The sequence below is a fragment of the Engystomops pustulosus genome, chromosome 3 (genome assembly GCF_040894005.1).
Source record: "Engystomops pustulosus chromosome 3, aEngPut4.maternal, whole genome shotgun sequence".
Classification (NCBI taxonomy): domain Eukaryota; kingdom Metazoa; phylum Chordata; class Amphibia; order Anura; family Leptodactylidae; genus Engystomops; species Engystomops pustulosus.
The window spans coordinates 188875108-188899102 of NC_092413.1; the positions used below are offsets into that span (position 1 = coordinate 188875108).

At 42.3% G+C, this 23995-nt stretch overlaps 1 protein-coding gene across 2 annotated transcripts; it reads right to left on the reverse strand.

Moving 5' to 3' along the window:
- Nucleotides 1-3022: 3022 nt before the first annotated feature.
- NRROS (negative regulator of reactive oxygen species) lies at nucleotides 3023-23995 on the reverse strand. 2 transcript variants are annotated; one of them, XM_072143411.1, is made up of 4 exons: nucleotides 23911-23995; nucleotides 11805-11946; nucleotides 8505-8631; nucleotides 3023-5432 (listed from the first exon to the last, which is right to left on the reverse strand). In XM_072143411.1, exons 3-4 carry the CDS (start codon nucleotides 8610-8612, stop codon nucleotides 3492-3494), a joined length of 2049 nt encoding a protein of 682 aa, XP_071999512.1. In that variant the 5' UTR covers nucleotides 8613-8631; nucleotides 11805-11946; nucleotides 23911-23995; the 3' UTR covers nucleotides 3023-3491. The 2 variants fall into 2 exon arrangements, with proteins under 2 accessions (XP_071999512.1, XP_071999511.1); XM_072143410.1 differs by lacking the exon at nucleotides 23911-23995 and having other exon boundaries at nucleotides 8505-8628; nucleotides 11805-12125.

Below are 23995 nucleotides of genomic sequence, written 5' to 3' on the forward strand. Positions count from 1 at the left end.
GGCCGGTGCCTTATTTGGGCCAACCCTGTAAGTGCTCTTGCTTAAACAGGGTGGGGGGTCTACTTTTTTATTTGATGATACAAAAACTTCTCAAAATGTGATCTTTTCTAACACATGTAAAAATAAGTCCAGTCTATAAAATATATAACACAATATATACATATTTATAATATAAAAAAGTATAAATGAATGATTTTATTGTTCAGTGCTACAGATTAAACACAAGATATTATTTTATGATTTTATTAAGTGTTAATGTGAAAATGACAGTTTTCACCTCTTTTACCATCCTCTCTTACTTTTCTTTAAACCACATGTATAGCAGATGAGAATATCTATGACCTTTATGGTGTTTTCTCCTGATGGCACTTTGATACTTAAAGGGGTTTTCCCACAAAAAAAAGTTAGGCCCTATCCATGGGATAGGGCCTAACTTTCTGATCAGTGGGGGTCTCAGTGCTGAGACCGCCACAGATCTCCAAAAACAAGGACCCTCGTCACTCTGTCAGATTAATGGTCATGCGTGGCCAGAGAGCGTGGCTCGCGGTGATCTCTGTCAGCTCCATAAATTAAAATAGAGCAGAACGGTCATGCACAGCTGTCTGCTCAATTAATCTGAAGGAGCGATGAGGGTTTTTTTCGTGATCTGTGGGGGTCTCAGCACTGAGACCCCGACTGATCAGCAAGTTAGGCCCTATTTTGTGGATGTGGCCTAACTTTTCTTTGTGGGAAACCCCTTTAAGTTTGAAGCTTATGAACAGGCTGGTAGATCCCAAGGTCCTCACATTACTTTGATATTGATGATGCTCTCCAACAGAAATATCCAATTTATTGTAATTCAGATGTGACCACACTATAGGGTTGTTAACTGTAAATGCCCAAAAGTAAGGGGTCATCCAACTCAAAATTATAGCTTTTATTATACTGCTACAGCAATCACTGGCCCCAGTGGTCACCTCCACACAATCATTGGTGAGCTTAGTCCGTGAGGTGCCGTTTGTATAGAGGTCACCAATGAAGCCAGAGATTGGCCCAAATGGTGACCTGCACTGAGATGGTCCTGTGTTAGGACCAGAAAAACCCAGAGCGGCAGGAGTGACTGCAAGGGGACCTCTCGGAAACAGATGTATAAGAAGCAGGGGAAAAAATTACTCCAACTTCAGGTTTCTCCACACTGGTACTTTTGGTCTTAGGGTCCGGTGCCAGTCTTTAAGTGCTGTGTTATCCTTACTTCCTCTGATATCATAAGTGATGTTCTGTGTTCGATGAGGCCATAGATTGGCCGTAACAGGTCCTGTTATCCCTCCCCCACACTGCCAGACTGTGACAAATACTGGTAGTACTGGCATGGAATGGGACCCCGGAGCAGTGTATGTAACGCTACCTGCACACAAGTGCAGTTATAATGGAAGCAAACAATGGTCCCAAGGTCCTGTGCTCATGTGCCGATGAGAACTGTAAAACACTGCATGGCTGCAATACGGGCCTGAATAGGGTTTCTTCTAAGGCTCTGGCAGGTGGCTCATGCACCAAGCCGTGGAATCCACAGCCTAGTTAAAATAAATGGGGACATGTACTAGGTGTTTGAAACAGTCATCATTGTGTGCATTTTCTATTTGCAACTCCTGCCCTTTAACCTCTTTATATTTACTCAAAACACTTTGTTGCACTCTGCCAGTAGTATGTTTGAATTGGACAACCCCTTTAAGTCACAGGTGAGTCAAAGAACAACACTACTGGTTGTAACTACATTATCAGGCTGGTGCATAAAGTCCATTACGCTGCCCAAAAATTAGCTCCGGAAGTTCTGCCAAAACTACAAAAAGACCTATATAAGTAAATACATGTATTTCCCATGAAATAATAATTCTGAAATATATTTATTTATAATTCTGTGTTTTGTTGTTTCTTGTCTTACTCTTCCTAGGGATTTATGGTTGTTACCTGTTGGAGATGTGTCTGGCACTCTCCAACTACTGCTGTGAGTAACAGTATGATGCAGAAATTCCTGTTGCTTTTAAATGGTCAAATAAAATAACCTTCTTTAGATTGTGAAACCCTTTAACTTCTTAATGCTCCTTGATGACGTATCTGCATGTCACGGGGAAGTATAAAGAGTACTCAATGGGGCAGATTTACTTACCCGGCCCATTCGCGATCCAGCGGCGCGTTCTCTGCACAGGATTCGAGTCCGGCCGGGACTTATGAAGGTAGTTCCTCCGCCGTCCACCAGGTGGCGCTGCTGCGCTGAAAATCATCTCAACGCGCCGGAATCCACCACCTCGGACCAGGTGAAGGTAAGCGCTTCCTAAGCGACACTTTTTCGTTTTTTAAATGCGGCGGTTTTTCCGAATACGTCGGGTTTTCGTTCAGCCACGCCCCCCGATTTCTGTCGCGCGCATGCCGGCGCCGATGCGCCACAATCCGATCGCGTGCGCCAAAATCCCGGGGCAATTCAGGTACAATCGGCGCAAATCGGAAATATTCGGGTAACACGTCGGGAAAACGCGAATCGGGCCCTTAGTAAATGACCCCCAATGACTCTTAATACAGACTGGGTGTTCACTTCATTATGCCGCTGGCAAGCCGCCCGAGGTATTTTAATCCTAGCGGCACATGGGTGCCACTATCTTGGCACAGATCATCAGTAAATCCACCATATATTTCAATACTAACGATTACACCCACTATGGTTAAAAAACTTAAAATTTGGAACAATGAAAACATCATCTCAACCTGTAAAAAAATTACACCTTACATAGGTCTTTTTTTCATCAATTTCACTGCATTTAGAATTGTTTTCCAGCTTAGAGTACACGTCATGGAATATTAAATACCATCACTAGGAAGTACAATTTTTACACACAAAACAAGCCTTCATAAAGATCTGTATATGGTAAAAAAAAAATTTTTTTTGAAGATGGTGAGAGAAAATTGGAAACTCAAAAAACAACAAAAAAAAGGCTGCATTTAATAATCCTGGAATCTAACTTGTTAAATTTTTTTTACTAATATGGAAATTACCTGCAGAGACTACTGGGGCTGGGAGTGGCCTTAGCTCCAGTGCCCGGCCAGGCTAGTACACGCCTCAGTGGCCTCTGCAGTTAATTTACATATCACTAAAATAAAGATTTTAACAAGTTAGGTTCCAGGATTTTTTAATTACAGATTAGGGCAGAGGCAGGCAGGAGGCATCTACCATCAGATCTACGTCTGATAGTAAAATCCTTATGGTGGGTTTCCTTTAAGGGGTTAATGGTTAATTGAAATAGAAGATGTTACAAGAGGGTAATTTTACTTGGCCTTTTAAAAGCAACAGGAATTTCTTCAATGGTCTAACACGGTACAATCTTTTTTTGTACTCCACTGATCTCCACTACATAAAAGCACTACGTGTCCCATTTTTCCTGATAGCAATCAAACAATACCAGTAAAATCTGCCACCTTTCTGGAATAGTTAGGGATACATTTTTGGCAACTGCTGTTAAATCTTAGTAGCTCGAGGAAGTCCGAAAATGTTTTTTGAACATTTTAAGAAGAGGTTGTTTAAATATTCGGTATAACAAGAATAAAGCCACTAGCAAGGTCACAGAAGTAGGAAGCGAAAGGACGAGAGACAACAAACTGCCTCCATTTCTCCAATGGCAACCATGAATGACGTCCTCAGGAAGCTCCTGTACAAACATATAGTTGTTGGAGTAATTGCAAGTTATCTGATTGAGATCAGGGATGTTGATGGCGCTGGATTTTGTAAGGATGTCATACCAGCTTAATTTACAGCAGTCAAATGGGTTTATACTAAGGTAAATTGTATGGAGGCTCTTTGTTAAAGTTTGGTAGGCACTGGAGATGGGTATGGAAGTTAACCTGTTCTCATGAACATCTAAACACTGAAGATTAAGATCCACTAACGACACAGGAAATGTAGTGAGGTTATTTTCTGATATATCAAGGGAAGTCAAGCTCTGGAAGTCAGAGAAGTCAATGTTATCCACAAAGTGTAAGCTGCTTCGGAGGGAAAGTGATTTTAGCATTTTGTTGGTGTATTGCAAAAAGTCTAGGCTCATAAGTTGGTTGTATGAAACATCTAGATGTTTTATCAAAGTTCCATGGAAAATGTCCTCTTTGTCCAATATTAAGTCACATCCTGACAAGCGGAGGTGCTGAAGAGATGGTATATTCAGAAGGTCTACACAGCCCTGGTCAACACCAATATTGGTTGACATAGAACAAAGGGAGATTAGATTACGACTCAGATCTAGGGTGCTCAGACTCTTCATGGAGCTGAAAATGTGTTTTGGCATCTCCTGTAGTCTATTATAGCTAAGGTTAAGGTATCCAAGATGGTCAAGGTTAGAGTTTCCGTCTTCAAAACTTATCTCTGACAGTATATTATTACTGAGATCCAGAAAGTGAAGATCACTTGTGATCTGCTTCCTTGAAAAATCAAATGTGTTTAAGCAGTTCCAGTTTAGTTTCAGAAAAGACATTGAAGACATTCCAGCAAGAAAGTCCTCGGGCAAATAATCAAATTGGTTTCTACTGATATCTACAATGTTTAGGGTTGAGAGATTACTTGGGATGGTATCTGGAAATAGGGAGACTGTGGTGATGCTGGATCTGTTATTTTCCAGTATTAGGAAATCCGCGAAAGATGAGTTTTCATCAAAGTGTTTGTTATAAAACTTCATTCTGTTGTCGGACAGCAGCAACGTGTGTAAGTGGTGGCTCTTTGGCAAAAATGGGAAAAATAATAACTGGTTGTGGGAAATGTCTAATTTCTCCAGCTGAAACTCAATGTCAACTTCCCGTGAGAAGAACCATTCAATATGGTTGTAGCTAAGGTTAAGTGTTTGGAGCTGTGTTAGGCCAAAGTCAACGATACATGGAAGTAGGTTAAAAGCAAGATTCAGAGTCTTCAGATTCACAAGATCGTCGAATGTCCTTATTTCAATATCATAAATGTAATTCCTCTGAAGACTCAACTCTTTTAGATTCCTTAGACCTTCGAAGAAGGATCTATCCAAACGCATGATAACATTATTGTCCAAATTCAGATATTCCAGGGATGTCAAATTTGTAAGAAGTGTAGTCACCATGTCTTCATTTAGAGCATTCCTAGAAAGATCCAGCCACCGGAGGGATAAGGCAGCTTTCAATCCTGAGGAAACCGAAATATATTTTGTAAAAATAGTGTTGTCCTGTAGTGATAGTGACTCCAGTTTTGAAGTGTTCCGAAAAGCATTCAAGTCTATACGACCCACTCTGTTAGATTTTAAACTCAAGTTGTTAAGATTAGGATATCGCTGCAAACTATCTTCATCTAGACTTTTGACATTGTTGTGATCTAGAAGCAGTTCTTGGATATCAGATGGAAGGTCTTGAGGAATCGTTGCAAGCCGTAAATATCTGCAATGAGCCACTTTGGAAACCTAAGCCAGAGACAAACATGTTATATGATGTATGCAAGACAATTAAAAAATTAAAGTAATATTAATTACTTTAAATCTGTGTATAAAATAGAAAAATGCACAATATCCTTGTCAAAATATAGGACCACTCTGTTTCGAAAAACACCAGCCGGTGGATTTTGATTCAGTATTTGACTGGCATTGTCAGGCAGAAAAGTTGGCTTAAATAATTCCGTGTGAACTGACTCTAATAATTTCAGTCACCTACTGTATCTGTAACAACATACTTTTTCTTCACCTAACTATAAAGACTTAGCCACAACTTTCTTGCAACCAAACTGACCAACTAAAAAAATGTCTAGGATGTACTGTAGCTGTTATGAAATGTAGAAGAAGGGATTAACCCCTTAAGGACGCAGGGTTTTTTGGCTCTTTTTTCGCTCTCCAACTTCAAAAATCCATAACATTTTCATTTTTACGTGTACAGAGCTGTGTGAGGGCTTATTTTGTGCGTAACAAATTTTACTTTCCCGTAATGTTATTTATTTTAACATGCCATGTACTACGAAGGTGAAAAAAAATTCCAAATGTGGAAAAATTGAAAAAAAACCGCACGTTCTTGTGGGCTCAGTTTTTACGACTTTCACTCTTCGCTCCAAATAACACGCCTACTGTATTCTTTGGTTCGGTGCGATCGCGGTGATACCAAATTTATAAAGGTTTTATTGTGTTTTAATACATTTTCAAAAATTAAACAAAAAATTAATAACTCTTTCATACTTTGATCATTTTTTATTTCATTTTTTATGTTATGTAAAAAGGTGTAAAAGTCGCATTTCGGACATTTGGGCGCCATTTCCTGCCTCGGAGGTCACCTAATATGTTTGTGATTTTTACTGTTTATTATGTTTTATATCCGTTCTAGGGAAAGGGGGGTGATTTGAATTTTTAATATTTTATTAATTTTTTTTATTTTTTAAACTTTTTTTTTTTCACTATTTTTTAGACCATCTAGGGTACATTAACCCTAGATGGTCAGATCACTCCTACCATATACTGCAATACTTCTGTATTGCAATATATGGCATTTTTGCAGCACATTCATTACAATGAGCCACTGGCTCATTGTAACGAATCTGCAGAAGCCATGTAGCCTCGGGCCAAACGAAGACCCGAGGCTACCATGGCAACCAATCGTTCGGGGGCGCGGCGATCGTAATAAAGATGGCGGCGAGGGTTAATAGCCACGATCGGTACAAGCACCGACCGCGGTTATTAGCGGTGGGGGTTTTATGCAAAATGCAAAAACCCCCACCTTTGTATGAAGAGGACTCAGCCCGTGAGCCCTCTTCATACATCCCTTATACCTCTGCGCCGTAGAGCTACGGCACAGAGCGTTAAGGGGTTAAACAGTTTCTGCATCAGTGTAGCTACAGCATTCTCAAGGTATGTTTGCTTCATAATGCATGAAATTAAATGGTAGATTTCTTTTAATAAGAGATTATCACAATCACTATCATCCTATGTACAGGATTAATTCATAAAGACAAAATTGTCAGTGCAGGATTTAAAAGCACAAAATAGAATATGATATCCACTAACAGTTTTTATTTTTGTTTTAAATTTTGTTTAACCCTTTGTAATGCATTATTACAAGAGAACCTATTACCAGGTTTACACAATTGAATTACTATTGAAATATCCTTTCTTGACTTCCCTGTTTTATGTTAAATCTTGAATGTTGACCTAAACAAAAATAACCTGAGAAGAAGGTGGAGGCCATCAGATGCACAGATCTTTGGTTCTATAATACTTAGAACCATTTTTGGTGTCATATTAAAGATAAGAATATATCAGACCACATCGGGCTTGTGGTTCTTTGATGTTCCAGACCCCCTGGGTATGCAAGGTCAATTAGTTATTGTTTTTCATAGGCACACCTTGGGAGCGCGGGTTTCGGAAGGCACAAGAATTGAGATAGAGTTGTACACACCACCTCATGTGTGGCACATCAATCTCTTACAATCCTGAATAGCCGACAGTCGCATTTCACTTGCCTCAATGAAACAGAGCCTTGTAGGCACGGTAGTTTCTGGCACATGATTATATTGGGTCAGAAGTCAAATCAATAACCAATATGGTGCACATGCCCAATGATAGGGTGAACTATACTGTACTGTACGTGTACATAAAATAGTGACAGCAGTACTTCCGTGCACGCTGGCTTTGCACACACCATGACGTCAGCTGCCACTGACATCATACTATGTGTGGCGGTATCACTGTCAGTGCACACACTATGATGTCGGCAGTGGCTGACGTCATAGTGTATGCGCGGCCACCACTTATGGACATGCCGCAAGTAATAAGATAGGGCTGGCTGGCTATATACAGGGGACTGGCGGGCTATATACAGGGGACTCGCTGGCTAAATACTGGGGGCATGGGCTAGCACCAATGCATTTTCCATCCCAGGCTTATACTCAAGTCAATAGGTTTTCCCAGTTTCTTTGTGGTAAAATGAGGTTATATTTGGGTTGGCTTATACTTGAGTATATGCAGTAATCTAAGTAGGTTAACAGGCAAGTTTTACCATAAAAGAGGGAATTTCAAAAAGGACATTTCATACCCACTGATATCTCCAATGGGGTAAAAGCAGGTGACACAGTCCCTTCAAGCAGATGTTCCAAGCAGCTTCTGGTGTTGAAACTATATAGTGGATGGAGATAGAAAGAGATAGTTCCATCCACTGAATAGTGGACATGCAGAGGTACTACAGCTGAGCTCTCTTTCACTCCTATAGGAACCATGCTGCATTACCTCCACATGGCCACAACACAGAGGCATCCCCTTGTGTCCACTGAATAGTTCTGTCATCATAGGGAGTCTGTAACAGCTGATCAATACAGGGCCCAGATGTGGGGCTCCCACCAATCTGATGTAGATAACTGATCACTGAACCTAGGGATAGATCATCAGTATCAATAATGAATTTGGGACTACAAACCCCCTTTCATGTGGATGTATAGACTAAATAGATAGAGCTTTACATTAAATAAATACCTCCTACCTGTATAAGATATATGTACGTACCAGCTGGCAGCCACTCGGCGAGAAATGTCTTGCCCCATCGGCAATATTCCTCCAGTGTGATAAGACATACATGTACATCAATAAACACCAAAAGGACACAATGGCCATATCATCAGTAGATGTCCTGCTAAAGAAACGAAATCAATTGTGATTCTGGATCAATAACCAATATGGTGCACATGCCCAATGATAGGGTGAACTATACTGTACGTGTACATAAAAGAGTGACAAGAGGATCTACTGACATGACAAAAAGTGAAACAAGCAGTGGTGACTTTATACATGACAAACTGACCACAGCTCCCTCTATGTGTGTTTCCTCTTCTATATATTGTAGATAATAGTAAGATTTACTGAGCTAAATGCATCAAGCATCAAACAGAGGCCTACATGGCTGACAAAGCATTTATCACAGGTTTTACACATAACAAGACACGGGGGATGAGGTTGGGTGTGAAGCGGACATGGTCTATCCATCTTCCATACATACCACCAGGTGATGTCAACTGGAAAAGGAGCAGAACAGGTGCCACATTTTTCACACAGGATAAGAAATTTTATTAAACTTGACACATCTTTGGTCGTCCCTTTCAAAACGTAATCCTTAAGCAGGCTCCTTACTCCAGGTTTTTAAACTGTCTGAGTGGTTTAGACTTCTTGATATATGTGGCATTTGGTGAAAATTTCTCTGCCAATCAGCAGTTGAGACAATTTTCGGACAATTGTATGACAGAAAACTGACATATAATAATCACCCTCCTCCATCTCTTTACCTTGCAGATAAAGTAATTAAAGGGGTTGTCCGATGGTATAAAAAACCCCCTTGGATGGCCGAGTTGGGGTGGGTTAAAAAGAGTGTCACATTCATTACTGACGTGTGCCACAATTCTGCAACATTAACAAAGTGTCTCCCCAAAAAATGTTGCACACTTCCTGAGACCATATTTATGAAGACCATGTGCTAGTTTTCATGAATCTGGCGCCCCCTGCACTCTCCAAAGGAAAACTGCACATAGTACAGACTGCACTAGTTTTGATAAATGTGAGCCATTGGGGGTCATTTACTAAGGACCCGATTCGTGGTTTCCCGACGTGTTACCCGAATATTACCGATTTGCACCGATTTCCCCTGAATTGCCCGGGGATTTTGGCGCATGCGATTGGATTGTGGCGCATTGGCACTGGCATGCTCGCGACGGAAATCGGGGGGCATGGCCGAACGAAAACCCGACGGATTCAGAAAAAACGCTGCATTTTTTAAAAAAAAGTGTCGCGGGACTCATGCTTACCTTCACTCGGTCCGGCTTGGTGAAGATCAGTGCACTCCGAGGAACTTCTGCGCAGCAGCGACATCTGGTAGACGTCTGAGAAACTACCTTAGTGAATCCCTGCCGGACCCAAATCCACCGCAGAGAATGCGCCACTGGATCGCGATTGGACCGGGTAAGTAAATCTGCCCCATTGTGTTCCAAGTGTGCAGGGGGCGCCAGATTCAGGATTTGTGATGCCTGTACAACTTTTTTTGATGCACATTGAACATAAAAGGGCTCATTTACTAAGGGTCCCACGGGCGCACTTTGGTCGGATAGTCCAAAGATTTTCGATCCGCACCGCATTTACCAGAGGATTTTGGCGCACGCGATTGGATTTTGGTGAATTTCATGCAACACAAATCGGGGGGGAGGGGGGCTGGGGTTGGGGTGTTGGGCCGTCGGACGATCCAACTGATTCGAACTAAATGCGGGATTTAAATTTGAAATTGTGTTGAAGCCAAGAACTTACATGCACCGGGAAAAAAAGGAGAACTCCGGCGGACCTGAGCGGGGAAGCGGCACATACTGGATATCGGGCGCACGATCTACGTGAATTACGGCAGAGTTCATCCTCTTCAGACATTTCGGAGCGGGGATCATGCAGGGATGGGGTAAGTAAATGTGCCCCAAAGTGTCAAACACAATTCTGGAAACTGCATGATAGATGTGTCGCATGGTCCAACGGTTAACCAGAACGCAGAATTTTGTGTCGGCTCGGGTTTTACGTGCAGTTTGCCTCACTAATGTGCACGTGGCGCATGCTGCATGCAGCCAAAGTGAATGAACATAGTTTACCAGTTTTTTTCTGACGCACTCAGTTTAAAGAGCGTAAGCCACACTTCTGTCGGACTTGCAACATAAATGTGACGGCCGGTGCAAATGTGCACTGCAACTCCCCTTTCTGTGCACAGTATTGTGTCGCGACGTGCACACAAAACTAGCGCAGACACTTCATAGATTCATGTGCAACCAGTTTTCACATGCATTTATATGCAATCTACGCCATTTGTTGTTTGTTCAGTTCTATCTGCTTCTAGGAAGGCTGAGTAATAGCCAGAGTAGTTGCTATTAAAGCTTTTACATGGGCCATCACCGAGTCTTCCTGAATAAAGACAAATTTTCACTACAGACCCCTCTCTTTCATTTTGGCTGCAGACGAATGGTCCTGAGTGTAATACATTGACAGGATAGACCCACATGTGGTTCGCTGTGCCTTATACCAAGATGCAGAGAGGATGCACGTTCTTTATGGCATCAATACCTGCTAATAAATCGAAAACACACATGCACAAAAAATATGCAGTCGGCAGGTATACCAAAAATGTCTAGATGTCAGATAATATAAATGTAGACTAGACAGTCTAGTACTTATACCTATAAGTTGCCATATTCTGCACCATAAAAGTTTAAAATTTTACACATTTTTGATGCAATTTAGCAACACCACTTTTATTACAGGTCAGATAAATACAGATAAATATGTCACAAGTCATTTTTTTGGATGCATATTACACCTGCCATCTTTTGACACATTTTGCTCAATGTTTTGTAGGCACTTTATGTTTCTTTTTTAATAATATAATGGCAAACAGTTATATGATGTTAACAACCTAATAGAGGAAGAATATACAAAGACGAAATAAGAAGAAATAATGTGTGGGTTACTTAGCCGAGTGTGTGGGTTACTAAACCATAGGGCATGTGTAAAACCGAGGCTTGGTCATTTGAAAAATGTTGGTGTATAGGTTGAACACCTCCCCTATACATGTTGCATTGCTAGAGAGAGTCAGAACTTTGCTATCAGAATTTTAACAGCATATCTCATCAGAATTATTTTTAGGGTTACACTCTTACAAGTGCAACCTGCTGTCCTACATGATAAGATAGAATGTATTCTGTATAGTTTAATAATGCAACTCGTTTGATTCATTCACTAATTTGCTTGTGGTCTAGGAAACCCCAAAAGCACAAAAAGAGAGTCACTTACCGCACATAACTGAGAGCATACCATCTTGGGTTCCACTTGAGCTACTCGGGGCCACAGGAATGAAGGAAGAAGCAGAGTCATTGCAGTGAACGATCTTTGGATTTAGAACTGGAGCTCAGCTTCAAAAACCCACAAAACTGACCTATAACATTAGAAATGTTTCCACAGATAATTAGTGAAAAATCCCACTGCTTCACCCATGCAAGATCAGCAAGACAAGGAGGAGGTGAAGTGTCAATGTGGGCATCTGTAGGATGTAGCAGGGGGTTGGCCACTTAGCTGAAGCGCGGGGTAAGTAATGTGGTCAGCATGGCACATTCTGAAGCAGAACTGCACATTTCTTACTTCTTGAGGTTATTTTAGATCTTGCGGAAGGAAATAACGGAAACCAAAGTCACATGAACTGCTGTGAAGCAGAAAAAAAAGTATGAGAGCAGTCACCAGGCCATGCGTCACCAACATATAGTTCTTCTTTTTCTTCTGGTTTTAATTGAAGTCTTTCAGTAACTTTCAGAGGCTTTTCTGGTTATATGAGCTTGAAGAGGAGGTTTGGGGTGAGTTGGTTATAGCGCTATGGTGTCACGATTGGATATTGTCTTCTCGCATGAACAAACAACATTCAGGGTTTGAATTCACAAGTGGCAGATGTGTTACAAAAATATCCAAATGCGACTTTTGAAAAACAACCCCATTTAGATTAAGTTTATGAAATGTGGGCAAAATGTCAATAGAAATATCCCCTAATGGGATATACAAAGTGTAGAGTTTTAAAAATATATTTTAGATGTTTTTAGACAGAGCCATATATAAAGAAATTGCTTTACCAAAAATTTAAAAGTAGCATACCATGATGATGGAATCAAATGCAACTTTCTGGGACACATTTATTTACCCGTCCAATGGAGCTCACAGAAAGTGCATTGTCCGACGATCGTGCTCCCTATATTCTGCATGTGTCGCTTCCCCCCTCAGGTCTGACAGAGTTCACCTTCTTTTTCGTGGTGCATGTAAGTGCATTGTCTTGCAACACAATTTGAATGTTAAATCCCGTGCTCAGTCCGAATCGGTTGGATTGTCTGACGCCCCCCCCCCCCGAATTCTGTCGCATGAAAGCCAGGGCAGCTGTGCCAAAATCTGATCGCATGCGACACAATCCACTGTTAAATACCTGTCACAGCAGCGCAAAACTCGAAATGTTGGAAAATCTGTGTGATTGTAATGAAGATATATGTAAGGTTGCATTCACACAAATGTATGCCCGCCGGGTGGGCATACTTCCAGCACTATGGAGGGGAGTGGCTACCCCTCCCCTATCCATAGTAATGAACTTAGTATGGGCCATAACACAGGGAAAGATAGGACATGTCTTATCTTTTTCCCGTGTGCGGAGCAGTACGTATTGCTCTATGTGGTCATTGGCATCTATGGGGGACGTATGTACGGCCGAAAGCTTGTGGCTGAACATACGTCCCCCATACGGTAGTGTGAATGCAGCCTAAGTGATTACAGCACTAGAGCGTAAGGTGGCTCTAGTACCCTGTTGGGCTCCTTTAACCTGGATACAAGAGGAGAAATGCTTGGGCATCTAGATTCCATTATCTCTAGATTCTAGTTTCCGGTATCCTGTGCCACATTTGACCACATATGTTGCAGCTGGGTTTGTCGATACTGTACACTGTTAAGTTAGTTGGGGCCGATGGGTCCTGTAATGTTCAAGTGTGGTGGGCTATCAACAGTAGCATACGTAAATCCTTTGATTGCTATTGACAAGATTGACATATACTTTAAAATATTGAGAGCTGTGTGGTACCATTTTCATTTGTTGAGTAAATGAGAGATCTAAATCTTAGGAGAATTTGGAGGTTTAGGTCTCTTACTTTGTTTGTTCTGAGAAACTGATCCATTTAATATCTGATTGATTAGAATCTAAAACCTGGGACTCCCTTCAATTCTAGTCCTGGAACTGACACTAAGGTTAGAAGCAGTCAAGGGGTTCCATGTTTTACCATTTCCTTGAATGGGGGCTGAACTACATTTACCCTGGTCAGCCCCTAAATTACAAATGGTACAAATTTTTCTGGTTTGGTTCTCTGTGTTGATTTTGGCTCCAACGGCTAGTCACTAGGGGTCTAGATTTCAGGACCCCCCAATTAACTGATGTTGATGACTTACAGATAGGTTGTCATTATAAATAAGATGACAAATCCCTTTAACAATAACAGAAGAATTAATCAAACTACAGGCGGTTCCCTACTTAAGGACACCCGACTTACAGTTTCGACCCCTAGTTACAGACGGACCCCTCTGCCCACTGTCTGTAAGGTGTCTGTAATGAAGCTTTATTGATAATCCTTGTTCCCATTACAGCAAAAAATTTTGAAACTCCGATTGTCACTGGGACAAAAAATATTTTTTGTCTAGATCTACAATTATAAAATATACAGTTTTGACTTACATACATTAACCTTAAGAACAAACCTATGGACCCTATCTTGTACATAACCCGGGGACTGCCTGTATATACAATAATCACTTATGTGCTACTGACAATAGTCAATGCTAAATGTATAGATCTGTATGACCCATTGATCACTGAAACGGTTACAATAGTTTCTTCTTAAGAAGTTTGAAACATGTTCTGCTTCTTAAAACTTTGTCAACAATTTGCATATCTGAGATAAGTAGATCATTACAGGAAAAGCTCTGAAAGCCACAAAGGACATGACTTTATAGAGCATGTGGGTTTTGCACATGGTACTATTAGGTTAATTTCACACTGTGTTTGCAGAGTACAGGCAGTCCCCAGGTTACGTACAGGATAGGGTCTGTAGGTTTGTTCTTAAATTGAATTTGTATGTAAGTTGGAACTGTATATTTTATAATTGTAACCCCAGCCAAATTTTTTTTTGTTTCTGTGACAATTGGAATTTAAAAATGTTGGGTTGTCATAAGAACCTTTGATAACTGTTATCAGGGCCGGCGCTATGGGTAGGCAAAGGTGGCAATTGCCCAGGGCCCCCAGGGAGAAAGGGGAGAATCTCTTCTTTCAAATGAATCTTGAATTGTGTTTCTAGGTGCCATGGATCCAGAGATATTCAGGTTTAAAGTGAGAATATCAGGTGCCATTTTTATATATAAATATCACTTCCGACGGCAGTTTAACAGTTAATATCTCCGTTTTTCTGCATTTTAGAAACACAAATTTAGATTCATATAAAAGAGGAGACTCTCTTCTTTCATAGGAAAAAGAAGTGAGGTTCTATGAGTCACAGAGCCAGAGATACAGCCCCCTGAAGTGTCTCCCCATCTCCAGATTCTTAGCCATTAGGCTGCAGGGAGAATTAGCTGCACACAGGAGCTGCTGCACCTCACAGATAATGGAAATATTCACTTTATATGTTACTAGTACTACATTTTGAGAAGGGATAATATCAACTAATATTCATGTTTTTAACCCTTCTCTATGCAAATCTAAGAACACACTTTGGGCCACATGTATCAATCGTTTTTTTCTGTTGTTTTTGCGCCTTTTCATTCAGGCGCACCATTTTTTGTGCCATTTTTGCAACTAAACGCCAAACTAGCTGCGCAGCAAAAATAACCAGCTTTCCCTCATTTATCCTAGCAATCCAGATGTTTTGATGCTCCTAATGATATTCATCACTTGCGACTTTTCATTTAGGCGCAAAAACGGGCGCAAAAACACTCCAGCCCGGAGCTGCCGTTAACTGAGAAGAAAGCACTGAGCCCCTTTGCAGAACAGCTCATTTCTAGCAGAAAAGCTCATCCAGACACTGCAGACACTAGAACAGATCATACAGACATGAGATACTCTGCAGACACTAGTACAGTTAATACAGTCATTAGATACTCTGCAGACAGGAGCTGCAGACTCTATTTACAGTTCATCACCTTCTATTTACAAAACATTCTGCAGAATCCTGAGCTCAAAGCAAGAGAGAAGAGAACGTTACAGAATGTTGCACATAGTATAGACAAGTGTCCCCCATGTAATTCTGCACAGTATCACCAGTGTTTCTGAGGGGGATACTGTGCAGAATTACAGGGGTGCAGAAGGAGACCAGCACTGGGGGATCCCCTCCAGGAGAAGCCACTGCTGAGGAGGTCACTGGGTGCAGGGTGTCACACACCTGGGTGCTGCTGAGGAGGTCACTGCAGGGTGCTGGGTGTCACACACCTGGGTGCTGCTGTGAGTGTTATCTTCATTCTGGGCTGTGGGAGAAGCAGAGAGGAGCTTGTAGCAGGATCACATGTAACTGCCTGAATCTAACATTATGCCTTAACTGCGCCAAAATTACGCCTAAACTGTGTTAAAGTAAAGTGATTAATAAGAGGCAGGAAATATACTTATCACAGTTGGTTGTAGCTTGTGATAATTCTGGAAAACAGTGCACCAGAATTTAGGCGCAACTACTACACTTAGGCGCACAAAAGTGATAAATGTGGCCCTTTCTCTCTTATTCCCTTTTATTTTGTGATAGTTATTTTTGTTGGGAAAATTGACTGATACAATTGCAACACCCTCGCCGATGCAATGGCGAGGGAGTGTTTGCGAATACGTCCCACCTGCATGTAATCACATCACACTACATGGTCCTGATAGGACATAGGGGTATTGCAGTGGTGAATCCTGCCTGGCAAGGCAGAAGTTAAGTATTTTGTATGATGCAAGATGCTATTGTCCAATGATCTGTGTTACATCCTGTCCTTTGTAAGCTGAGATGTGATTGGAGGAGCAGCCACCACCTGACCAAAGGGAGGTAATAAAACCCCTGGCCAGGAATGTTCTAGAGTTCTTTCAGAGAGATTCCAGTGTAGGAGAATCCTAGAGATCAGGGAGTGAGTGAGCAATCTCTGTCTAGCCCATACCAGAGCAGGAAGAGCCTAGCCCCTGCCTCTGAAGAGTGGAGTCTAAGACTAGAGTTAGTGTAGTGAGGAAAAGGGGTATCATCTTACCTTTAAAGGTGATACCTGAAGCCCTACAGGACCAGTTGAAGCTTCCTACCAGGACACAGCTGCCTCCCAGCCTGCCCTCTACATCCAGGCTGGTGAACTATCTCCTGAGGCTCCCTCCAAAAGCATCTCAGCACTCCATCTACCTGTTAAAGGCACGTTGCTGCGGTTCCTGCCGGTTCAAATAAAGAACTGTAAGTTGTTTTCTTCAACTTCTGTCTCCGTCTGGTCCCTGCTAATACGGCTGCCTTCAATACCGGCACCCTGTCCATCACACAGAGACTCACACTCGGGACATTAAGGGGTTGCCCCAGGGAGATCCGCTATAGCAGCCTCTCCCTCATCATTTCTTGCCAACATCACCCTGCTGGAGACCTGCCAGGCTGTAAGACAGCCCTCCGGATCCCCCGTACCAAGCACCGTGACAATAGCGTGCTTAGGCCGCAACCGCCAGCCACTCTGGTACCGCGGGCCCCGGCTGTCTCCAGGCCTCACCTCAAGGGGTAGGCCCCGGTGGGGGATGTTGCACAATGAACATTCAATCCTCTTCGCCTAATGTGACTACACCGCGACCAGAACATGTCCATAAAGTTATATGTAACACCAAAAACACACACATGTCCTGGAATAAAGTTTTTATTTCCCATCATCCTCCATTATTTACTCCTATGTTATGACGTTCTCACTCTCATTCTTATGAAGCGCGGAGGGTTCTGTTATTGTGATAATACAATGGCGACATCTAAACGTGACTTTTATTATCTCATTAGCTTGGTTTATGGATATATAGTTATTTATTTGGGTTACCATTGTGTAAGGAACAGACAATGATAGATCTGTGTGAATTTTCTGCAGTTCCCTTTGCTGCATATTTTGGTAAATATATAGGTGTGGGGTATGTATGCTCTCCTCACATCTGTTTTAGGAAAGTAGATTTTCTTTATATAAGTATCTGGATTTGTACATATTTTAGAGGAAATTTTGAATGTTAATTGCCAAATGCATCGCCCGGTTGTCTGCTTTCAAAATTCTATAGGTTTTATGGTGCCTTTACTTTTTATTCTGTTTTATTGATATATTTTGCAGGTTGTGACTGTCTAAAAATGTCTAGCTGAAAAGCAGATATCTAGTTATTACAGTTTTAGTGATATTAAGTGGATTTATTCATGTGAACATATCAATAGGGCACATTTGTGAACTCTACACATGTCCATCTATTACATTTAGGAGATGTGAGGGATAAACATTGTCTGTCTGGATCAAATTTTTTGCCATCAAAGTCAAATTTTAAGTATTTTTAATAAAATGTTTCAATTTGAATCAAAATTGCATGAAGGCGCCTATGTCTATAAAATCTTTGATGCAATTTTGAAAATGGGGCAAGTGTCTGCTTTCAGAAAATATCGGTCCCCCTCCTCAATGGGCCTCACAGTCTAAACCGGAGGACCCGGAGGAAACCCACGCAGACACAGAGAGAACATACAAAATATTTGCAGATGTTGACCAGCGCTGCAAGGCTGTAGTGCTAATCACGGAGCCACCATGCTGCCCATAAATCTCCCTATCATCTATCTATCTCCCATAAAATTCTCCCATATTATAGTTTGTTTTACCATACTAAAGGAGCCTCTTGCTGACTGTGACTGGTCATAAAATAGTTTTATTTTGGGGCCCCACTTTTAGTTTTGCCCAGGGCCCCACTTTGTCTAGAACCGGCCCTGACTGTTATAGCTGATTATTGTAGCCTAAGGCTAAAGTACAGTAAATTACCCATTACCAGAGGTCCGTTTGTAACTAGGGGTCGTATGTAAGTCGGGTGTTCTTAAGTAGGGGACCGCCTGTATACTTTCCTCATGTTCGAGAAGTTATTAATTGGTCTCTGTTAGTAAAGAATATGTCAGTAAGAAACCTGTATGAAATAATTGAGGCACCCAGCACCCTTCCATACTGAGGCCTCCACAAAAATATTGTATTAGCTACCATAGAGTTTAAAGTCTTAAAAAGACTTTTATTTTTGTTAACCACTATTTGCACCACAAGATTTACCCCTATAAATGTTTTTCACCTTAATGACCAGGCTATTTTGTGTTTTTTTCAATCTTGTGTTTCCTCCTGTTGAACCTTTATCAACCATTTCTGTGCAGTATACAGGCAGTCCCCGCGTTACATACGAGATAGGGTCTGTAGGTTTGTTCTTAAGTTGAGTTTGTATGTAATTCGGAACTGTATATTTTATCATTGTAACCCCAGCCAGAACTTTTTTGGTCTCTGTGACAATTGCATTTCAAAAATGTTGGGTTGTCTTAAGAATCAATATTAACACTAAATCTTCATTACAGACGCCTGTGATAACTGTTACAGCTGATCATTGTAGCCTAGGACTAAAGTACAATAAAATACCAATATCCAGTTGTCCGTTTGTAACTAGGGGTCGTATGTAAGTCGAGTGTTCTTAAGTAGGGGACCGCTTGTATTTAAAAAAAGGAAGAAATCTAATAAAAATTTGCTGCATTTATCATGGAACCTAAAAAACAAAAAACATTTTGCAATATGAATACACAGATAGGTTTTTTTTTTTTAAATGGTTTTCATTTGCATAGTCATAAATTTCGAAATGTACAGTAGCTGTATGGTGAGTAACTGTAGTTTTTCATGAGTACAGCCTTGGGTTCATAAAGCTTTTTTATTATGCTTTAAAAATTTCTTTAAAAAAGTTAATTTTGTTTGTTGTCCAAGATAAATACTGGCACATTTACTTACCCGGACACCGTAGTTCACAGCAAGTGCATCGTCTGACGAATTCACCAAGATCATGCGCCCGAAATCCTGCATGTGTCGCCTCCCCGCTCAGGTCCGACACAGGTCGTGTGACACAATCTGAAAGTTAAATCCCGTGCTCAGTCCAAATCAGATGGACCATCCGAAGTGTGTCGCAAAGCGGCGCAAAGCCCTTAGGAAATGTGCCCCAATATCTTTGTGCTTTTATTTTACTTTGTGGCCATTTTTTGTGTGTTGCTGTTTTCATTCTAACTTTTTTCAACAGACTATATTGTTTCTTTTAACTTTTATTGTTACCTTATCCCACAAGAGGACACTCCTTCTGCCTTCTGTAATCTCACACAGTGCGAGGGGGAAGTGCTCATGCACAGAGCTGATGTCATTCAGGGGCAAATTCTGTACGTATTGGAGAAGAATCATCACCGGGAAGGAATTCACTCAGACGACCCTGGTTATCACCGAGAGAGGAGACGGCGGCTACAACTCATTTACACTTATGACGGCCTCACACGTGATGTCTGTGCCAGTTTCTTGGGATTGTTTTAGGCCACACAGGACACTTCCAGTACAAGTTGTCCATAACCGACATCCCACCATAGACACACCAGCAGCCCAAACCACCCCCACTTATGGATTTCAACCTCCCTTTAATCCCAATGCACAAATAAATTTCTTTATTTTCTGCAACGTGTGGATTAGATGTGTAATAATCGTATCCATTACACTGCCACTGTAAAACGCGTTAGCTGCCTGTGATCAGCAGCGAGTCCCTGACCCCACAGTATGTTATCTTATTTTCGGGACCATGTTAAAACCTCTGTAGCAAATCTGCTGAAAAGATTTTCGTCTAGTAATATAAAATGACTTGGTTATGGAAACCTTATAGACTCATTTTTGTCTGAGGGAAGACTTTGGCCCAATAGTTATATAGGTCATATGATGTAAGATGGTGTAAGGGAAACTGTAATGTGTATGGGGCGACCCAAAAACACAACTACCTAGCACCGTTTTGGGTAGTCAAAGATGCTGACAGAATCCCTTTAGTATTTTTAATACATATGTTTAAGGCTATATTCACACTAATGTGTGCCCGCCGTATATCTTAGTACAGTGGGCACACATCGGCGCGGGGAGAGGAGCTACCCCCTCCCCTCTCCATAGAGAAACATGGGGCAAGGGCCGTATTTCGGGAAAAGATAAGACATGTCCCATCTTTCTCCCGGCTACGGAACGGGGCGGTACCGCATGTGTGGTGCACTGTACCGCTCCCATATGGCGCCGTGCAATCATTGCTGTTTATGGGGGCCGTATATACGTCAGCTGTATATACGTCCCTCATACGGCCTGAGGCTGCGTTCACACATTCAGTTTTTACAGATGCACTTTTCAAAGCCAAAAGCAGGTGTGGAACATAGTGGGTGAAAACATTACAGACAGTTGCTCCCCCTCTTTTTTTCACTCCACATCGAGTTTGGACATCGAAAACTGAACATGTGAACTCACCCTTACACAGATCAGTGGATACAGGTTTAGGCCTCATTCACACTGCCGCATGGGGGACGTATATACAGCCAATATACGTCCCCCATAGATGGCAATGGGCGCACGGCCCTGTACGGGTAGCGGTACGGTGTCCTATCTTTTCACGGCATACAGCACCGTGCGCCATACATCCCTATGGAGAGGGGCTCTCCCCGCACGGTGCCGTGTGCCCGCCGTGCTACTGTACGACGGGCAACGGTAGTGTGAATCCAGCCTTATACTAGTAAGACAATGTAACATTTTTTGTTGCTTCCCTTGCTTTCTTGCGAAATAAAGTTTGGTCATACATCTTTTGCATGAAGGTTTCCGGCGTGCGCTAATTTGGTGCTTTCCTCTTTTTGTATGTATAGATGGTTATATAGAAACACTAGTGATGGCTGAGCTGCAATAGCAAACACATTGCGGCACATTTACTAAGGTGCTTGCGCAGTGGCATAACTAGAAGCTGATGGGCCCCAGTGCAAAGTCTGTGCCAGGCCCCGACTATAATGTATGGTTTATAGCAGAGGTCCCCAACCGCCGGTCCGCGGACCAGGACCGGGCCGTTGGAGTCTATCAGCCGGTCCGCGCAGGGGCGAGCGCCTCCTGCTGTACGAGGGGGCGGCACCGTGCTCCCGCCAGCCGGCCTGCATCCTACTCCCACCCGCCCTCCGGCCCGCACTCCAGCCGGCAAGAGGCTCCCTGCGCCAGCCGGCATTGAGCTGCCGCCTGCCCCTTCTGCCGGCCGGAAAGCGACGAGTTCCCGCTGGCCGCCCGGAACCGAGCTCCCGTTTGCACGCCCTCCGGCCATCATCATTCTCCCGTCCGCGCTCTGGTCCCTGCCTGCCGAAACCAAGCTGCCCGCCCCCAGGCACCGAGCTAACACCCGCGCGCACCATGTAACCCGCCGTCGGCCATGACCATGCGACCGCCTGCAGACCGGCACGACGAGCTCTCAAGTGCCTGGCCGGCATGCACCGATCTTCCACCCGCCGACCACCTGGCACCGAGCTCCTGGCACCATGCTGCGGCAGCCCACTGGACAGCACCGGGTGCCCGGCTCTTCCACTCCTCGCATACCTGTCAGGACCATAAAAAAAGGTAATGTAACTTTATCTGTGCATGTATATATTTATGTGTTCGTGTATGTATATATGTGTGTATATGTGTATGTGTGTGTGTGTGTGCATAAGTGCATATGCTGTATGAGTGTTTATGTATATTCTGTATATGTATGTGCAGTGTGTGCATATGCTGTATATACTGTTTGTATATGTGTGTATATATGCTGTATGTATATGTAGTATTTGTGATATTTATCAGAGTTTCTATTTTGTACTACATGGTGATACGCTGGATGCATTTTATACTACATGGCGATACGCTGTATGCATTTTATACTACATGGGGGTATTCTGTATGCATTTTATACTACATGGCGGTATTCTGTATGCATTTTATACTACATGGCGGTATTCTGTATGCATTTTATACTACATGGTGATACGCTGTACGCATTTTATACTACATGGTGATACGCTGTACGCATTTTATACTACATGGTGATACGCTGTACGCATTTTATACTACATGGCGATACGCTGTACGCATTTTATACTACATGGCGATACCCTGTACGCATTTTATACTACATGGCGATACCCTGTACGCATTTTATACTACATGGCGATACCCTGTACGCATTTTATACTACATGGCGATACGCTGTACGCATTTTATACTACATGGCGATACCCTGTACGCATTTTATACTACATGGCGATACGCTGTACGCATTTTATACTACATGGCGATACCCTGTATGCATTTTATACTACATGGCGATACCCTGTATGCATTTTATACTACATGGCGATACGCTGTATGCATTTTATACTACATGGCGATACGCTGTATGCATTTTATACTACATGGCGATACCCTGTATGCATTTTATACTACATGGCGATACCCTGTATGCATTTTATACTACATGGCGATACGCTGTATGCATTTTATACTACATGGCGATACGCTGTATGCATTTTATACTACATGGCGATACGCTGTATGCATTTTATACTACATGGCGATACGCTGTATGCATTTTATACTACATGGCGATACGCTGTATGCATTTTATACTACATGGCGATACCCTGTATGCATTTTATACTACATGGCGATACGCTGTATGCATTTTGCATTGCTTTATTTTTACACCAAACCAATATGATGGATCTGGTCCGGACACTCCCTGATATCTTATATTATAAGCTCCACCCCTCCATAACACCACCCCATATGACCAAAGCCCCGCCCCCACAGGGCCATGGAAAACTTGTCTAGCTTAAAGCCGGTCCCTGGTGCAAAAAAGGTTGGGGACCTCTGGTTTATAGTCTTCTCATATGGGAAAGTGACACCATAAGGGCCCCCTAAGCCTCTTGGGCCCTGGTGCGACGGCAACCTCTGAACCCCCCCTCAAGTTACGCCTCTGTGCTTGCACCAGTTTTCTGTAATACTTTGCATGTTCTTTCTTGTGCAAACTGCTTGCCCATGTATTAAAGAAAGGCCCGAGACACATTTGTGTCGCACGCAACAGTTTTGTAGCGCGGCTGCACTTTTTTACACAGATAAACTGCACCTATTACACACTGCACTGTAAATGGGCCCCATTCTGTGGATAGGTAAGGAGCAGTTTGATTTCTTTTCCCATATTATCCTGGATACCCGTCCCATTTATTTAACTAGTTTATAAAGCTATATTACACAATTTTTTGGATGGCAACCTCTTTTTAAAAGAGTTATTTCCTTATCCTTCCCTGTCACCAACCTGGTTTAGGTGGAATAAATTTCAGTTCTTATTTTCCCACTAGTCTTGGTCTGATACATGTTGTGGGCTTCACCCCACTTTCCAC

Bases quoted from the DNA above. Each gene is read 5' to 3' on its own strand.
- NRROS (XM_072143411.1), bottom strand. From the start codon at position 8,612: ATGGCCATTGTGTCCTTTTGGTGTTTATTGATGTACATGTATGTCTTA. The intron at 5,433-8,504 runs GTACGTACATAT...TCTCTGGCTTAG, and splicing joins CGCCGAGTGGCTGCCAGCTG to GTTTCCAAAGTGGCTCATTG.